Source organism: Plecotus auritus, assembly GCF_963455305.1.
Source record: "Plecotus auritus genome assembly, chromosome: 4".
In the NCBI taxonomy this organism is placed as follows: Eukaryota; Metazoa; Chordata; class Mammalia; order Chiroptera; family Vespertilionidae; genus Plecotus; species Plecotus auritus.
In genome coordinates, this window is record NC_137775.1 from 159587776 (window position 1) to 159606595 (window position 18820).

Genomic DNA, 18820 nt, shown 5'->3' on the forward strand with positions numbered 1-18820 from the left:
CAGTCTCATGACATCATTATCATATTTCTCAACTCTACTTTGGTCTCTGAAAAAAATGTATGTTTTAAAGAATGGTTTCATAAAACAATTAGAACAAACTTACAGGAGTCCAACAAGATTAATATGCAAAAAGTCCGATTATTGGATTAACTAATATCCTACCCTTTGTTCCATCTGAAAACGTCCCAGGAGGGCAGGGATGGCAAGAAGATGATCCATTGTTATAAAACCCAGGGTTGCAAGGTGGACAATCCTTCTTCTCTCCAGAAGGGGGCAACCTAATAGCATCTGTGAGATCTTCCCGGCAGATTTTGGGCTCTATCCACTTGTACATTATCTGTGTCTGCAAAAAAAGGCACGTAGGTCATTTAACATCCTTTATTTGCTTTACACTTCCAGTAGCACAAATGTTAAACTGACAGCCTAGGAAAATCCCAAATAGTGATAGACTAGAAGGGCCGAATAAAGACAATCTAAAACATCAGTAAGAAAATGAGACCCCCCCCCCAAAAAAAAAAAACTTTAGTGACAAATGACCATTATTTCCAAGTATTTTTGCCCTAAACCAGTGGTCGGCAAACTGCGGCTCGCGAGTCGCAATTTGCCGCTCTGTTGACTAATGAGTTTGCCGACCACTGGGATAGGGGCTTAACCACAACGAACAACAACAGCCTATAATTATTGGAATCAAGAGTCTAGGTCAGTGGTCGGCAAACTCATTAGTCAAAAGAGCGGCAAACCGCGGCTCACGAGCCGCAGTTTGCCGACCACTGCCCTAAACTAAAGGTGGCTTTACTTCAGACAGAGCATGTTCCTCATCATGAAATTCCTCTTTAAAATACAGATAGTGTGATTATGGCCCCTACTCTTCTATCCACTCACTTTATTTACTCCTTAACCAACAGAAGTTTCTGTGCAGAGACTATCTTTTTCATTTTGAGACCTGCATTACTCTCTTCCTTTCCCTCAACCACAGTACCTACCACCAACCTTTCCACATAGTGATTTAAAAAAATATATTTTTAAAGAAGAATATGTCCGGCTTCACATTTTAATCCTATTATTTCATAAATATTGGTAGTTGCTCTCTGGATCTTTTCCAGTAACATGATATTAGATTTCAAGACCTATAGCTAAAATATTTTCTCCTGAGGATCTTAGGCCCTCCAGCATGTGCACTGAACATCAGGATTAAGACAGCTTCCCGGCTTCCAGTCAAGGTGGTAGTATAGCTAAACGCAGTACTGTCATCCTCCTAGGACTACATCAAAATTACAACTACACTACGGAACTACCATTATTCAGAACCACCTGAAATCTAGCTGATCAGAGTCCTGTAACTACGGATATGCAGAAATAGCCACTTGGAGATGGGTAGAAGGGGCGAAGATGCAGAATGAGCTGGTCCTACACCCACATGTGGCAGATAAAAATCAGAAGGACCTGGCGGCTGCAGAAGTCCTCCCTGGAGAGCGAGTGGTCCCAGCCCCACACCAAGCCCCCCAGTTCAGGGTCCAGTGCTGAGAAGAAAAGACCCATAACTTCCGGCTGTGAAAACCAGTGGGGATTGTGACTGCGTGAGACATCGGGCTGCTGGAGTCCCAGGCGTTCCTATTAAAGAACTGGGGCAGAGACTTACCCTAACTCACTCTTTCTGAGCTCCAGCACTGGGGCAGCAGCTCAAAAGGCGCCAGGGACCTGGGAGGAGGAACTGTCTGGCTGTGGGATGAGAGCTAGAGGGGCAGCTTTCTCCCAGACAGAAGTGCTGACAGAAGCCGTTGTTCCTTTGTTGAACCCACCCCTGCAGATGCAGGCTGACACCGATTCTGGGTCTCCATCAACCTAACACTGTTCACCCTGACCTGGTGATTCCCTGACACCCTGCCCCACCTAACATGTGGGTTTGCCCAAGCCAGTGGATTTTCCATGTAGACGGTATGCCTTGGCTCATGCTGTGGACTTCCCTAAAGTTTCCAAAAGGTTCACAAACCCCAAACCAGCAGCATCTGGCCTTTTCCTGCCCCACACCCCGGCTAAGCAGCCCCAGGCCCCGCTTTAGTGTCAGCCAGCCTCAGGTTGTAGCTTGGCCTTTCGTGGGCACCTCTAAGCCCAGCACAAGCAGCAGTCATCTGCAGGTTGCACTGTAGTTCATGCAGGGAGGCCCTGAGCAGAGCACAGGCGGTGGCTTACCTTGGCCTGCACCTCCAAGGAGAACCCGGAGCCAGCACACCTGGTGGCCAGCTTCAGATCATGCCAGAGTACCATCCAACGACCTACACGAGCAATACACTCAAGGGGTGGACTTGGCAGGCATTAGAGCTAAACCGAAGTGAGTTCTGCTCCATGGGGTTGGCCCTTGCACAGCAGCTGCACTGTAGTCAAAGCTGGCTCTTACAGCTAATCGACTTGAGGGTCAGTTCCTCCCAATGACATACCAACAGTAGTCAAGGCTCAACTATAACCGAAGGATTCACACAGACCACACAGGGGGTCCAGCTGGAGTACCCAGTGTGGGTGACCAGGAAGGCTGTGTCACTGGGCCCTATAAGACACATAAGGCCACTCTACCAAGACAAAGAAACATAGAAGATATAACCAATAGAGCAATTTTCAACTGGTGTGCCGCAAGAATTTTTAAAACATGTGATACCAGACAATTTAGTCGGGGGCACTGACCTCTTTTCCCTTAGATTGCCCTATAAAAAAAAAATTACAACAGCCAATACAACAATAGCTGTCCAGTGTAGATGAATCAAAATTATACCTTTTTTTTTGTCAGTTTAGCAAAAAATATATTTTTGGTGTGCTGCACAATTTTAGTAATTGTGCTATGAGATGAAAAGGGTTGAAAATCACTAAACCTAATACATAGAAACAAAAACAGAGAGGCAGCCAAAATGGGGCAACAAAGAAACACGTCCCAAATAAAAGAATGAGAGAAATCTCCGGTGGGGGGACAATAAATGAAATGGAGGCAAGCAAACTACTGGTTATAAGGATTCTCAAAACACTGGTTATAAGGATTCTCAAGAAAATTAGTGAGAACTTCAAAAGCATAAAAAAGGAACATAGAAACCATAAAAAATAACCAGTCAGAAATGAAGAATACAATGACTAAAATGAAGGAATCAACAGCAGATTAGGTAATGCAGAGGATCGAATAAACAATTTGGGAGACAAGGTAGCAGAAAACAACAGATCAGAGTAGCAAAAAGAAAAAAAAATCTTTTAAATGAAGATAGTTTAAGAAACCTCTGGGACAACATCAAGTGTAAAAAAATCTGCATCTTATGGATATTAAAAGGAGAAGAGAAAGAGCAAGAGACTGAATACCTAGTTGAAGAAATAATGACTGAAAACCTCCCTAATCTGATGAAGGAAAAAGACATACAAGTCCGAAATTGTGAGGTAACCAGAACCCCAAGAACGCCTGAGAACGTCTTTCTTGCCATGCTAGCAGTCATCAGCTGTACGATAATATTACCTGGGGCAAATAGGGAAGTATTTTGGACTTATGTTCCTGACCCTTCATGGGTAAGAGCCCTTATGTGGGCTGATCCCCCACCTAATGTAGTCACCAATAATACCAAACACCTTGGTCATCCAGGAGGACCATGGGTGGGGCTAGGAAGTATAATTACACAGGGGTCGCCACCCAGCTTCCCTTTTGTATGACACAAAATCAAACCACTGCTCCTTTGTGTGTAAAATTAAAGAGAGGTTTCTGGCTTGCGTGGACACCAAAGGAAGGGACTATCACTACTTGCTCCTGGGAGAGGTGCAGAAAATGTAACTAAGACCTTGTCTATACAAAAAGAAATTGACAGCCAGTTTGAAATGGAATTGCCATGGCCTAGAGCAAAGAATATCCTTACATGATATTATTCTACAATGTCATTATAATTTTTCCCAGATTTGTATTACCCCCATTACCTATAATAGTACCTCGCAACCTTGGAAATCAATAAAAAATCATCTTTTTGGTGCTTGGAGACAAAGGTAACACATCTCTTGATATTTTAGAATTACAACAGCATAATGTACAATTATCCCAAACAAACTTACAAACTAATTCTTTGAATGTCTGGCAGCAATTTAAAAAGGACATGAAAGGATTTAATCCCTTCCACTGTGTAGAGGGCCCCCTGGGAAGGCACCTGAGCATTCTATATTGGCCCCTCTTGCCCTTTTGGCCAAGAGGGACCCTCTTCTCACAATCCAATTGCCCACAGCTGTTGCCTGTGCTTTCTGTTCATGCTGAGGTTGAAGCCTCGCGGTGGCTGGTACCATGGGTCTGTCTCTCGCCCAGTGGGGTGAGCTGGGCCCTCCCTGGAGAAGAATCCTGGGTTCCCCAAGATATGTGATTAGTGCCGGGGCCCCACCTGCAGGCGAGGGGATCCCAAGGCAGGTGCTGGGCGTGGAGGCCACAGGGGCATAGGCTACCAAGGAGACAGAACTGAACCTCACATCACCCTGCTTGGCCCCAGAGGATGGCTGGTTAGCCAGAGACAGGTAAAATTTCTCAGGGAAGGAACAACCTAAGACAGGCACAGTCACAGAGGGGCCATCAGGAGAGAACTTGGGGGTCAACAGAGGTGGGGCACAGACCCTCACCCCCACAACTTTGCAGGGGCCTGAACCCTCACCCCTTCTGAGGGAGGTCTCCTGCCCTCATGGATGCTTCGCTTCCCATGCCCAGCTCAAATCGGGACCCAGGTAACAGAGAGAGACTTGGCCAACAGCAGCTGCCCTCTCACTGCAACAAGACTTGAGTTGTCTTGTACCCATGGTGTGGGGAAGTGGGTTTTTGATATCTAAATCCAACCTAGCACCAGGAATGCTCAGGCCTAATCAAGAAGGCAAATAATCCTTTCCACTAATATTTACAGGGCAAAATAAGAATGTTGTTAGAGTATTAAATTTTACAGTAAAATAGTAGTCAAGTTCTCAGACTAATTTAAATTGGCTAAGTGAAATAAGGGAATATTCTAGAAAAATTAATGGTACTGGACAAAAAGCTGTGCCCAAAGTGTTAACTAAAATTTTTATTGGTAGTTCATCTCATGGTAAAATTGCGTAACATGTAATGAACCTAAAGTAGTCATATTTCAGTGCAAAAAATTAAAATTTAAAAGCTATCAAGACTACATTATAAAATTTCCAAAAGCCTCCTAATATTTAAATCAAAAAAGGGGGGATAGTAGAAGAATATCATGTAAGGAAAAATATCCTGTAAGTAAATTACATCTAGAAAATTTTTACTTTAGAAAATTAACTTTCTTTTTTTTTTTTAAATAAATCTTTATTCAGATTATTACAATTATTTCTCCTTTTTCCCCCCATAGCTCCCCTCCACCCCTTTCCCACCCCACCTTCTGCCCTTACCTCCCCCCCACTGTCCTCATCCATAGGTGTATGATTTTTGTCCATTCTCTTCATGAACCCCCCCATACCCCTTTCCCCCTGAGAATTATCAGCCCACTCCCTTTCTATGCCCCTGATTCTATTATATTCACCAGATTATTCTGCTCCTCAGGTTTTTAATTCACTTGATTTTTAGGTTGGCTTGTTGATAGATATGTATTTGTTGTTCATAATTTTTTCTCTTTACTTTTTTCTTCTTCCTCTTCTTTAAGAATACCTTTCAGCATTTCATATAGTACTGGTTTGGTGGTGATGAACTCCTTCAGCTTTTTCTTATCTGTGAAGCTCTTTATCTGCCCTTCAATTCTGAATGATAGCTTTGCTGGGTAGAGTAATCTTGGTTGTAGGTTCTTGCTATTCATCACATTGAAAATTTCTTGCCACTCCCGTCTGGCCTGCATAGTTTCTGTTGAGAAGTCAGCTGACAGTCGTATGGGTGCTCCCTTGTAGGTAATTAACTGTTTTTCTCTTGCTGCTTTTAATATTCTCTCTTTGTCTTTTGCTCTTGGCATTTTAATTATGATGTGTCTTGGTGTGGTCCTCTTTGGATTCCTTTTGTTTGGGGTTCTGTGGGCTTCCTGGACTTGTAAGTCTATTTCTTTCACCAGGTGGGGGAAGTTTTCGGTCATTATTTCTTCAAATAGGTTTTCAGTATCTTGCTCTCTCTCTTCTTCTGGCACCCCCATAATTCTGATGTTGGTACGCTTGAAGTTGTCCCAGAGTCTTCTTACATTATCTTCAACTTTTTGGATTTTTTTTTTTGCTTTTTGCTTTTTCGGTTGAGTGTTTTTTGCTTCTTTGTATTTCAATTCTTTGACTTGATTCTTGTGTTCCTCTATTCTGTTTCTGGGTCTCTGTATAATATTTTTTATTTCAGTCAGTGTATGTTTAATTTCTAGTTGGTCCTTTTTCATATCTTCGAGGGTCTCGTTATATTTATCGGCCTTTTCTAGGATATTCTTAAAAAGTCTTATAACGGTGGTTTTGAATTCTATATCCAGTCGTTTGTTTTCCTCCATTTCTTTCGTTTGTGATCTGATTCTTTGACCCCGCATTTTCACTGAATCCCTGAGTTGGTAAGGTAGATATTTGTGCTAGGTTTCCAATATGGCCCAGTGGGTCTGCTTCCCCAGTTAACCTGAGGTGGACACTCTTGGTGCACCCCTTTGTGGACTGTGTGTACAGCCTTGTTGTAATTAAGTCTTTATTGTTGTTGGTATCACTGGGAAGAATTGACCTCCGGGCCAGTTGGCTGTAAGGATCAGCTGTGTCTATGCTGGGAGAAGCCCGGTGCTGGAGACAGCCTTATAGGATTAGACTTGCCAAATTGCAATAGCCTCTGTGCTCAGCTTGGATGGGGTGGAGTCTCAGTCTTGGCTTCCTGTCAGCCCCGTCCCTGCGCGCATGTGCGCTTTCAGTCCTCCGCCTTCCCCAGCTCGAGTCTCCGCCTGAGAGTCCAGACTCCCCCCACAAGAGCGTGGGTCCCCAGGGGCTCGCCTGGAACTGGGGTTCACTGCAGTCAGAACTGGGGCTCGGTGCAGTCAGAATCCTCTGACTCCCCTCCACTAGGGAAAGCCTGTGGCAACCCCCGCAGCCTTTGTGCGCACTGGCGCGGCGCGTGTGCGCACTTTCAGTCCTCCGCCTTCCCCGGCTCCTGAGTCTCCGCCCAAGAGTCCAGACTCCCCCTACAAGAGCGTGGGTCCCCAGGGGCTCGCCTGGAACCGGGGTTCACTGCAGTCAGAACTGGGGCTCAGTCAGGATCCTCTGACTCCCTTTCACTAGGGAAAGCCTATGGCTACCTCCGCAGCCTTTGTGCGCACTGGCCCGTGTGCGCCTTCAGACTTCTGCCTTTCCCAGCTCGCGGTCCGAGGCTTCCTTCCCCCTTCCGCCAGAGGAAGTCAGCCAAGCTCTCAGCCGCCCTTCCTCTCTGCGCGCACAAAGCCCCTTTGCCGTACCTCCAATTCTCTGTGAGCTTTTCTCCTTCCTTCTAGTTGTAGAATTTTCACTCAGCCTGCTTTCCTGTGGTTCTGGATGGTGTCCGTTCTGTCTTTTAGTTGTAGTTTTGAAATTGTTGTGCGAGGCAGCAGTTTAGGTGTTTACCTATGCCGCCATCTTGGTTTCTCCTCCAGAAAATTAACTTTCATTTGTAATGCTAACAACAAGACACCCATGAAAAACACACATGGTGTCAAAACAAGCCAAAGGAAAATCATTTGGGCAAAAAATGAAAAAGGATCCCAAGTCAAACTTATAGAAAAGATTCCTTTATTAACTTTTGGTAGAGAATATGTTTGCATATTTTCAGAAAACAACTCCAAGACCATGTGGATTCATGCAACAGAGAGGAATTGACAGGACTGCTCCAGCCATGAAGACAGAAGAGAAACAGTCCAGAGATGGAAGACGCTGACGACACCTTGCCATACTAGCAGTCAGCAGCTGTGCATTGCTGCAGGTTGCCCAGGACCAAACCAGAGAGGGTCAGACCTGCATTACCACCATTTGTCCACCATCCAGAACTGAAATATCATCACTAACATGTACACATAAGGAACTGTTTGACATTGAAATTGGGACTCAAAAGAACTGTTGGCCCAGAAAGAAACTCACGACAGACTGATTCATTTGCCTCTCAGCATAACCATTATTGCTTGTCTCATTTTCGGTTCTTATAAGTGTATTTCTAGTATCACATGATCTCACTCATCTAGGGGAAATAATGAACAACATAGACTGATGAAAAGGAACAGACCAGAGATGGGGAAGCATCGATCAGACTGTCAAACCTCAGAGGGAAGGTACGGGAGGGTGGGGGGAAGGGGGAGAGATCAACCAAAGGACTTGTATGCATGCATATAAGCCTAACCAGTGGTCATGGACAACAGGGGGGTGGGGGCATGTGTGGGAAGGGGTTTGGGATGGGAATGGGGGTATGAGGACAAATATGTGATACCTTAATCAATAAAGAAATTAATTTTTTTTTAAAAAAGACATACAAGTCCGGGAAGCACAGATTCCCAAATGAGATGAACACAATGAGGCCCACACCAAGACATATCATAATTCAAATATCAAGGTTAAAGACAAAGAGAGAATCTTAAAAGTAGCTAGAGAAAAGCAATAAATTACCTACAAGAGAACTCCCATGAGACTGTCAGTGGATTTCTCAACAGAAACTTTGTAGGCAAAGGGGATTGGCACAAAATATTCAAAGTGATGAAAAGCAAGGATCTACAGCTAAGATTACTGCACCCAGCAAAACTATCATTTAGAACTAAGGATCAGATAAAGAGCTTCACAGACAAGAAAAAGCTAAAGGACTTCATTACCACCAAACCAGTAGTGTAAGAAATGTTAAAGGGTCTTCTTTAAGAAGGACAAGGAAAAAAAAGGTAAAAAATATGAATAATAAGATGGCAATAAATACATATCTATCAATAATTACTTTAAATGCAAATGGATTAAATACTTTAATCAAAAAACATATGGTGACTGAATGGGTAGGAAAATAAGATCTTCTCATATGCTGTCTACAAGAGACTCACTTCAGATCAAAAGACACACAGAGACTGAAAGTAAAGGGATAGAAAAAAATAATTAGGAAAATGAAAATAAACAAACAAACAAAAAGCTGGGATATCAATAGACTTTTACACAAGAGACAAAGAAGGCCCCAGCAATTCCACTTCCGGGTATTTATCTGAAAAAACCCAAAACACAAAATCAAAAAGACATATGCATCCATATGTTCACTGCTGCATTATTTACAATTATCAAGATATGGAAGCAACTTAAGTGTCCATCAATAGATGAATGGATAAAGAACAAGTGGTATAACATACAATGGAATAGAACTCAGCCATACAAAAGAATAAAATATTGCCATCTGCAACAACATGGATTGACTTAGAGGGTATTGTGCTGAATGAAATAAGTCAGGGAAGATAAATGCCTTATGCCCGGGCCGATGTGGCTTATTGGGTTGGAGTGTCATCCTGTACACTGAAAGGTTGTGGGTTTAATTCCAGGTCAGGGCACATATCTAGGTTGTGGTTTTGAGCCCCAGTCAGGACACATATAAGAGGTAGCTGATTGAGGTTTCTCTCAAAAATCTTCCTTCCCTCCCTCCCTCCCTTCCTTCCTTCCTTCCTTCCTTCCTTCCTTCCTTCCTTCCTTCCTTCCTTCCTTCCTTCCTTCTTTCCTCTCTCTCTCCCTCCTTTCCTCCTTCTGTCACCTTCCCCTTCCAAAATCAATAAGCATATCATCAGGTAAGGATTTACAAAAAGATAAATGACAAATTATTTCACTTATATGTGGAATCTCAAAAACAAAATAAATGAACAAGCAGGGGGGAAAAAACAGACAGATAGATACAGAGAACATTTGGACTGTTGCCCAGATGGGAGGGGGTTTGGGAGGATGGGTGAAAAAGGTGAAGGGATTAAGAAGAACAACAAATTGGTAGTTACAGAATAGTCACAGAAATGTAAAGTGAAGCATAGGGAATATAATCAATAATATTGCAATAACTATGCATGGTGTCAGATGGATACTTTTATATTGGGTGATCACTTCATAAGTTATATAAAAGTATAATCACTGTGTTGCACACCAGAGACTAAGAGCATATTGTAAGTCAACTGTAATTGAAAAATAAACTATCCTTTTTTTAAAGAGACAGCCTCTGCCCTGGCAGGGTTGCTTGGTTGGATGGAGCATCATCCTGATACTCAAAGGTTGTAGGTTTGATCACCAGTCAGAGCAATTACAAGAAGCAACCAATGAATGCATAAATGAGTAGAACAGCAAATTGACCTCTCTCTCTCTCTCTCTCTCTCTCTCTCTCTCTCTCTCTCTCTCTCTCTCTCTCTCTTCCTCCCCCCACCCTCCTTTCCTCTTTCTCTTAAATCAATCAATAAACAAAATTTTAAAAATGATAAAGACAGCCTCTAATTTCAAAGAGGGAAGTCCTTTAAACCTTATCCTTTCATTCTTCCTCACATTCATACACCCCCACACAAAACGAAATAAAACAAAATTAGCTATGACTCAGCCAAACCCAGAACATTGTAATTATAAAATTATTCTCTTTTGAAATCAAACCATTAAATGGGTTTGCCATTTCAAACAAAATTGGTATTATCAGTGGGTGGAAAGGTATTCTAAATGCAAAGAGAAAAATAAGTAAATTTTTTCATAGCTAAATATGGTTTTTAAAAAAGAAATTAATAGCTTCCTTCATTAGACATGTAATCTGCTTAACATATTTTTCTCTTTAAAAACAATTTCTGCAATAATAAGTCTAATATTGAAGCTGGAGGACCAAAATTAAAGGCAATTCTCTATAGCCATTTTCAGTTAATAGAAAATCATATACAGTAAGCCCTTTAGGCCACTCCATTTTATCTCAAGTATTCTCTTATGGATGAGTAAACTATCTTATCTCAAGAAGGATGCTTAAGAAAATGCTTTAAAAGTTAGATAAATGTCTCAACAGAATTATAAATAACTTTTTTCATTTTATAACTCTCTCTTTCTGCATTCGTTTTATGCCTACATCATGAAACAGTCTAACCAGCCACTTCACCCAGAAGCCTCTCTCTTACCATCTGTAAAACGATGGTCATTCCTGCTGGAGCTTCCTAAATAGCTGAAAAAAATAAATTAGATCCTGTATCCAAAAGGGCTTCTCAGCTCCCCTGAGAAAGGCAATATAAAATTCCAAGAATGAAAGCAAAAATATCATACTGGGGGATCATCTTTTTAAAATTCTGGCTTAACAAGTACAGAAAACAACTTTTTAATCTTTGCCAATTAAAAAATTTGCTGATTTATTTTGACATTAATTAAAATTGTAACGCACTGTGTGTGAGTTACTGCAGTGTTGGGAATAGTTGGTTCCCACATGGGAGTGGACGCAGTTCTGAGGCTGCGCACTGAGGACTGACTGTGGGGGCCCACCGTGTAATCTGCCCCGCCCCCACTTTGGGAGGTCAGTATTATTATCCTCAACTTTATTGCCCCAAAGTTATACATAGCTAGTAAATGATAAAGTAACATGAGTCAAGGAGAATGCATTTGGAAAGTGTAAAAATAATAAAATATGCAAATATATTTTCAAGAGGTCAGCTAACCACATATTTTGCAATCCAAGCACAATTGATGCTTAAAAATTAGGAAATGTGCACCATCTTCAAACATTCAAACATTTGGAAGTCAAATTTCAAATTCTCTGCAGCAGAAAAACTGCATAGCTTTTTTTTTTTTTTTTTTTTTTTTTTTTTTTTTTTTTTTGCATAGACTTGCTCCACATGGCAGACTGATTCTGTGCCCCTCTTTCTAATGGGGACAGATGCTTTCAAGTCTGGCTGACGGGAAAAGCTAATAAGCAATATTAATGATTTGTAGCACCAGATGGCTCACAGTGAAGGTGAAAAACCAACAATCAATTCATTCTTTGGCAAGTTGAGATAAAATTATGAAATGTTTCATGAAACCAAAACCTTAATAGAGCAATATTTACCAGATTGCTATTAAGATTACAGAAGAACTATGGTTTCTAAGTGTATTTTTATTAAGTATAAATAAAACACAGTTTATTGATACACACAATCCACATGGAGGTAGCAATTGGAAGCTGGTTCTTACATTGAAATAAAATTCAAGACGGGGAAGACTAAACTTTAGATGAATTTTGAGACCAAATTTGTCCATGGTTGCCTGCTTTCCTCCTTCAAACGTCCCTGCACAAATGCACCACGGCTCTGTAGACTGGCTGAGTTCATCAGAGATTAATTACATGTGCTTTTAAAGACTCTACCAACTGCCACTCCAACCTGACAGCCTTGTGCTTCATCCTGTTACGGCTCAGATGTTCCCAACCAGGCTATTGCTTGCCTCTCTACCTCTCCCAAACCTTGATCCTTTCTGGTTATAACCCACCGGGCACTCATCATTTGTCTCTCTTGCAGTTACCTGCACCATTCTGCCTTGCTTTGCCTGTTCCTGCCTTCAAAGCCATGCTCAACATCCACATGTGCTCTGAGCACGTCCTCAGTGCACCCGTCTACATATCAGCCCTCGCTTGGATTCCTTTCCTATGAAGCCTTTGCTGTTACCTTTTTTCCCTTGTGGTTACCTACTCAGTCCTCTTCTTCCTTTATGTTAAGACACCATGGGGTTTGACATTGTACTGGAAATTCTAGCCAAGGTTTTAGGCAAGAAAATGTTCTACCATTAGATTGGGGTGAATATACTAAAAACAATGAATTGACACTTCAAGGATATATTATATGGTATGAGAATTACATCTCAATAAAACTGGTTTTTTTTAAGATTTTAAAGATTATAATAACATTTTTATTTTAAACAAATGCAGAAATCCCTGAACACTGAGAAAGGTCATGTCATTTTCCCATCATCCTAAGAAACGAATGTGTTTGACTTGTTTAGATCGTATAGGAAGAAAGGCAGATCTAAAGCCATATCCTTTATATGCTATTTTTAATGTCTCCTATATCTTACTCCTGCTATATAATTCAGAAGTACTGACACAGACCTTAAGCATTTGGAATACTTTATAATATTGAAGTTTATTAAAGGTAAAGAAAAGTGCTAGATAATCTGATACCAAAACACTAGCAAACCCTTTATGGTCCATCAAGACCAGGAGTGTGATCTAATCTTAAACATTAAAAGTAAATTACTTAAAAAAAAAAAACTTAAGACCTAAGGGTAACTACAATAACCATATAAGTATAAAATGATAGGTTAGATTAAGAAAATAAAGCAATACTGGCATCTATGTGTATTTTCCAAATTAGGTCAACGTATTAACTGTCTTGATTTTGAAGATGCAAACATACAGAAAGCATGTTGCATCAAAACCACTTCAATCTCAGCTTCTCCTATGAATAGGCCAGCATAGGCTGACACTTTTTAATTAAGAGAACGGCAGGTCAGCTGCAGAGTTCATGTGTGCATTTTTCCTCTGGCTCAGTGTTGTTTATATGGTAATTACTTTGCATTTTCTGAATGCAATTACACAGCAATCTGCCATGACTAAATTAGCCAATGGCTGCATGGCTTTTTTATTGACAAAACCTACTGAGAAACCAAATAATGAAAGAGAAGTTACAGGATACAACAGGTCCCCAAGTAAAGTCATTTCATTCAATAGCCTTTGTGGTTTCATTATAACATTGTTGACTCTTGTTTCTATCAATTAGCCTAGAGTAAAATTGGTTTTGTGATACATCAATTCACTTCAAGTCTCAAAACCTATCAATAACATTAAGTGAGGATTTACTGGATTTCCATCCTGTGAGTCACAGGACGCATTTTAAGGCTGTGCTACTCCTGACAGTATTACTTTTTAAAACATATAACTGTTAAAAAATAGCAGGGATTTATTGGGCACTCAATATGTGCCAGGCACTGTGCTAGGAACCTTCCATTGAATAGCTCATATTCTCATAGCAGCCTCAGGAAAAAGGCACAGAGACTATCCCTATTTCACTAATGAAAACACTGAAACTCAGGCACAGCCAATAACTTGCCCACAGCACTAATTAGTAGATTGGAAAATCAAAGCCAGGAAGGCAGGCTTCAGAAGATAAATTATTAAATTTCCTCTGAACTACTTTAGATACATGTGTTATAAATCAGCTCATTCAACTCTCTCATCAACAAATAAAAGTCTGCTAAAATTGGGAAGATGGATGAATAAACATGAAATGGAGTGCACTGAACACTGCCAATACCTTTCCATCTTCATCACATGGACTGTGGATCTGAAAATAGTCTTTTGTGGTACAGGGAGGGCGCTCCATACACTCGCCCGATCCTTCTTCTGCAACAACAACAAAAAAAATGCATTTCAAAAATGAGTCCTTTGTGACTCTAAGGAAGGGCAAAAAAAACCCAAAATAAACCAACAAACAAAAGAGAAACAACTAAAAAGTAAAAATAACCTTACCAGAAGAATTTAGGTACAACTAGCTAGGCCTAAAAAAGATAAGGGCTTACATTTTTATTTTCACTACAGCAATGTGTTTCCATGATACACCTGGGACATATCACAGTTTTTCCAAGAAGACGTTAGACTTAGTCTATTATCATTAAAATTGTTAATTTGGAACAACTGAAAAGTTTCTAAATATATCTCTATGTCCACAAATCACCTAAAAGTACAGCATGAATTCAGGTTAGTGTAAACAAATCCCAGGCAGTTACCTGTGAAGAATGAAATAGGGAAAAATTAGAGACAAAAGGAAAAGTCATGCAGAAAGGGATAAAAGTGATTTTTATCCACTCCACATTGATTCACTTCAGCACTTTGGTGTCTAGCCCATTGTTCCTGTCCCACTTAGGTGTGACATCTGGCTTAGGACTATACACTCAACAAATGCACATTCAAAAAGAAATGAACATAGAGTATAAACTGGCAAAGATTAGACCCACCTGAAAACTGGGAGTCCGCCGCACACTTTATGCATTCTTTGGCTCCTTTCTCAGAGTAGGTGTTTCTGGGACACGCTTGGCAGCTGAACGAACCTGGCTTATTGCTGAAGGTGCCCGGCTTGCATGGAAAGCATTCCGATGTGTATGCCACTCCTGTGGGAGAGTAACACACAGAGCATGGGAGGGAGGACCCAACAGAAGTGAGCAAATCAGCACCTTCTTTCAGCTTCTGCCAGAAATGAGAGAGCATTACTGACACTGAGCTCAGCCCAAATCCTTTCTCTTATTCATTCAACTCCAAGAGGTGCTTGCTGCATGCAGGTAACTGGGATAGATACTGAATAAAACACAGTAAGTAGAGCAAACACTGAAGCAAGAGATTGGCATTTGTTAGAGGTACAGTAAATGTATAAACTCAGTCGTCAAAAGACAACTCCACGAACTCAGAGTGGGATAGACTCTAAGGTCCCCTCCAATTCTACAAGCTACCAACCTCTGATCTCTGTGGCTACCTGTTTGTTCCCTTTCTATGGTCTGCTCACTAAGTCACTGGCAAGACTGAACAGACCCTAGGAAGGGCTTGACTTTTCTTCTAGTTTGTAATTTCAGCCTTTGCCAGCAGATGTCCCTAGGACTAATGAGTTAGCATCACAGGAACAAGAACACTTTAAACATATTAAAACACAAGCCAAACTTTCATAGAGGAGAATCACTGCTTTAATTATAAGTAGCCCTGAGACTGAACAATTTCAGGGTTTACTGGCCGCTTTCCTGGGCCACAAAAGCCCAGCTGATTCAGAAGAAGCACAAGAACCAGGCCACAATGAGCGCTGACCTATGAACCAGGAGGTCACAGTTTAATTCCAGGTCAGGGCACATGCCTGGGTTGCAGGCTCGATCCCCAGTGGGGGGCATGCAGGAGGCAGCCGATCAACGATTCTCTCTCATCATTGAAGTTTCTATCTTTCTCTCCCTCTCCCTTCCTCTCTGAAATATATATATGAAGCAACACAAGAGATCTGGGAGATAGTCAGGCCAAGATGTTTATTTGATTGTTATTTTTTTGGATGCAGCAGTGGCCTGAGTAAGTTCAATGACTGGCACAATAGACATTACTCAAATGAATAATAGGCTCTTATTAACACAGACATGTTTCTCTTATTTAAAGACACCTAAAATTGTCATCATGTGTACTTTTTCACACAGATTAAATAATTCAGTTTAAGGGTAAAAAAAACAAAAACAAAAAATCAGTCAACTTTCCAGGAATAAAACCAGCACCTCTACACCTGTATGATACTTAACATATTAATTCCTGTCCCATAAACTCTTGGGCCAGTCAAACTGACAATTCAATCAATATGTAACTCAATATAAAATGTGATAGGTGACTACTAAAGTAAGATTGCTGCGAAATACCTTCAATTGTGATATTTTTTACCAACACTGGCTTGACTGCCTTAGAGCCCATAAGGATGCCTGTAGTTCTCCAGTACAGTATGTTTGGGCCAGACTTTAGCATTACCTGTAAAGCAAAGCACAAGACACTCAGGTTAGCTAAGCCATGCTACATCCAACCATGCCTGAAAGCTAATCTCTCGTACATTTTTCTTTGAATTATAGTGAAACACCATTAATTTGGAATCCATAAATTTAAGTCTACTGCTAATTCAGACCTAAGCTCTGCTGAAGTTCACATTTTCTGAAAAAAAAAAAAAAAATACTTTCCCAATCCAAAAAATATAGTAATAAAGAAAGAAAATTCCTCAAATCTAAAGAAAAAGATGAAATTATTTTTGAAGCATTTGCATGAAGTCCTGGTTTATATTTAAAAGAGACTCATTTTAGAGAGTGAAAGGCACTCAGACCAATTATGTATTTATTGGATGCCATTATTCATAAGCAGACTTTGAGCTCTGAGAACAAAAAAGCAATGGACTGAGTTGGCTTCTTTTTTAATTTATTTAATAAGCAATACTGCAACAGCAACAAGAGAAAACAGGACTGTTCTTATAAAAGAACCTGATTTAACTCTATGATTTTAGAACTTAAATGTTACTATGTCTAATATCTGCTTTCTTTGCCACTGGGATATTTTTCTAATTATAAATCAAACTACCTATCTGAGAAATGTCATGCTAATTCAGACAAGCAAACTAATTTTAAGGGTTCCTTGCTTACTCATTTGCCACCCTTATTCTTCTAGTAGTCTCTGGCCAAATCCAAACTGTATAAACTTAAAACATATCCAACCATTTCACCTTGCCAGGGATTCAGAGAAGTAGTACTTTAAGTACTTTCGTCTTGCATGAAATCTTCATAAGTGAAGAAAGCATATTTGTTGCCAAGGGTACAAGGTACAAGCATATTTGTACCTTCAAAGCCCAGCGGAGAGAATGCTTAGGCAAATAGATCTTAAGTGGTACTAATGTCACTTCCAGGCATTCAGTTCAAAAAACACTCGGAAAAGTACACTGCATTAATCACTCCAAGCTGGAGCCCCTGGATGATCACTTACTGAAATAGAGCTCCGTCGGCATTGTGGGCACCCATGTATCATTTCATTTATCCCTACAAGAGTGGTTTTATTTCTTACATGAAAAAAAGACCAAACTCAAAGAGATTAAGCCAGTTGCCTAAAGAAACACAGCTACTGTAAGGCAGAGTTTGATTTTTAAATGCATGTGTCACTCCAAAGGCACAGTGCCTCAAATAATAGCAGATGCATGGACTGTGTTACCTGATATTTGCCTTCAAGCATTTACAGTTATTGTGTGGAGAATTAGGCAGTTACTTTATTTTAATGGGAAGGCATTTTTCAAAGGGCATAAACTCTGACCCATCAGTGGCAAATAGACAGGAGAAGGTTTAGAATTTGGAATTCATTCCAAACACAGGGATGAATTTTGTGGTAATCAGAGCTACCCAACAACAGGGTCAGCACAGTTCCCAACAAGGCAAGCTTGAAAAATCACTTATTGGGGGGGGGGGGGGCGGGTGGGAGTGGGGAAGGGGACGACTGCAGAGAAAGCTGGGTGAAAGGAACTCAAGGATCCTTCCAATGCAAGAGCCACTGATTCTCTCCCATATGACAAGCACATCTGTAAACGTAGATGCTCAGAGGCTTTGTATATTGGTTTGATCAGCCTTATTTCTTGTTATTGCCACCTTTGAAAGAAGGAAAGTTGAAGTATGATGGGAAAGAGAAAGGAAAGAGCCTAAGGAAAAAGGGAAAGGTAGAGAAAAATACCTAGAAAGAGACTGAGTCCATAAAACTTGGTCTCTAACTGGAAATTTTCTAAATACATAAACAATTTGGAAGTTCTTTTCCCTTAAAATAAACTTTTAAAAAAGGTTGAAAAAGGAAGGAAAAGAATGGGGTTGGTGACTGAGGAGAAGAACAGAGAGACTTACAGAATGCGAGCCCCACTCTCCACTGTCCGTGAGTTTGACCCACTTGTCCGCCGTGGTGTCCATCTCCTGGCACTGATCGTTCTGAATCTGTGGAACAAACACAATGGTCCCAGTATATCTCCTTGAATAACGGCTTTAATTAAATGTGCTACTGAGCATAGACAGGCTGCAATAACTTCTTTTAATACATACATTCAACAATGCCCATGAGTCATTTTCAACAAGTCAACACATCAAGACCTCTGAAACCGAAGTGACAACTGCTATGCATGAGTGCTTGTAGGTACACCATTGTCAATGCTTTAACAAAAAGGCTACCTCACTGAGAAGGAAGGAGGGGAGTGGAGAAGAGAAAGAAGGAAAGAGTAGTTCATACTGAAAATTCACATAAAGAGGAAAAGTAACTACAAAAATCTTACCAAATTGTTTTAAAAGCTTGCATGCACCAGGCAGGCCCAATAGTATAAAATTAAAGTTTACTTTTTTTATAATATTTGGGGCAGTAAAATCTTAAATTAAT

General features: G+C 40.7%; 1 protein-coding gene across 2 annotated transcripts in view; it reads right to left on the reverse strand.

Annotated features, from left to right (window-relative positions):
- ELAPOR2 (endosome-lysosome associated apoptosis and autophagy regulator family member 2) overlaps positions 1–18820 on the reverse strand; it is a 149757-nt gene that overhangs the window by 38092 nt on the left and 92845 nt on the right. For both annotated transcript variants that reach the window (XM_080666831.1, XM_080666830.1), the window contains exons 5-9: positions 18301–18387; positions 16306–16411; positions 14887–15039; positions 14187–14275; positions 163–343 (exon numbers count right to left, since the gene is read on the reverse strand). In XM_080666831.1, the coding sequence (XP_080522957.1) occupies positions 163–343; positions 14187–14275; positions 14887–15039; positions 16306–16411; positions 18301–18387 (616 nt within the window). The remainder of the gene's footprint in view (positions 1–162; positions 344–14186; positions 14276–14886; positions 15040–16305; positions 16412–18300; positions 18388–18820) is intronic.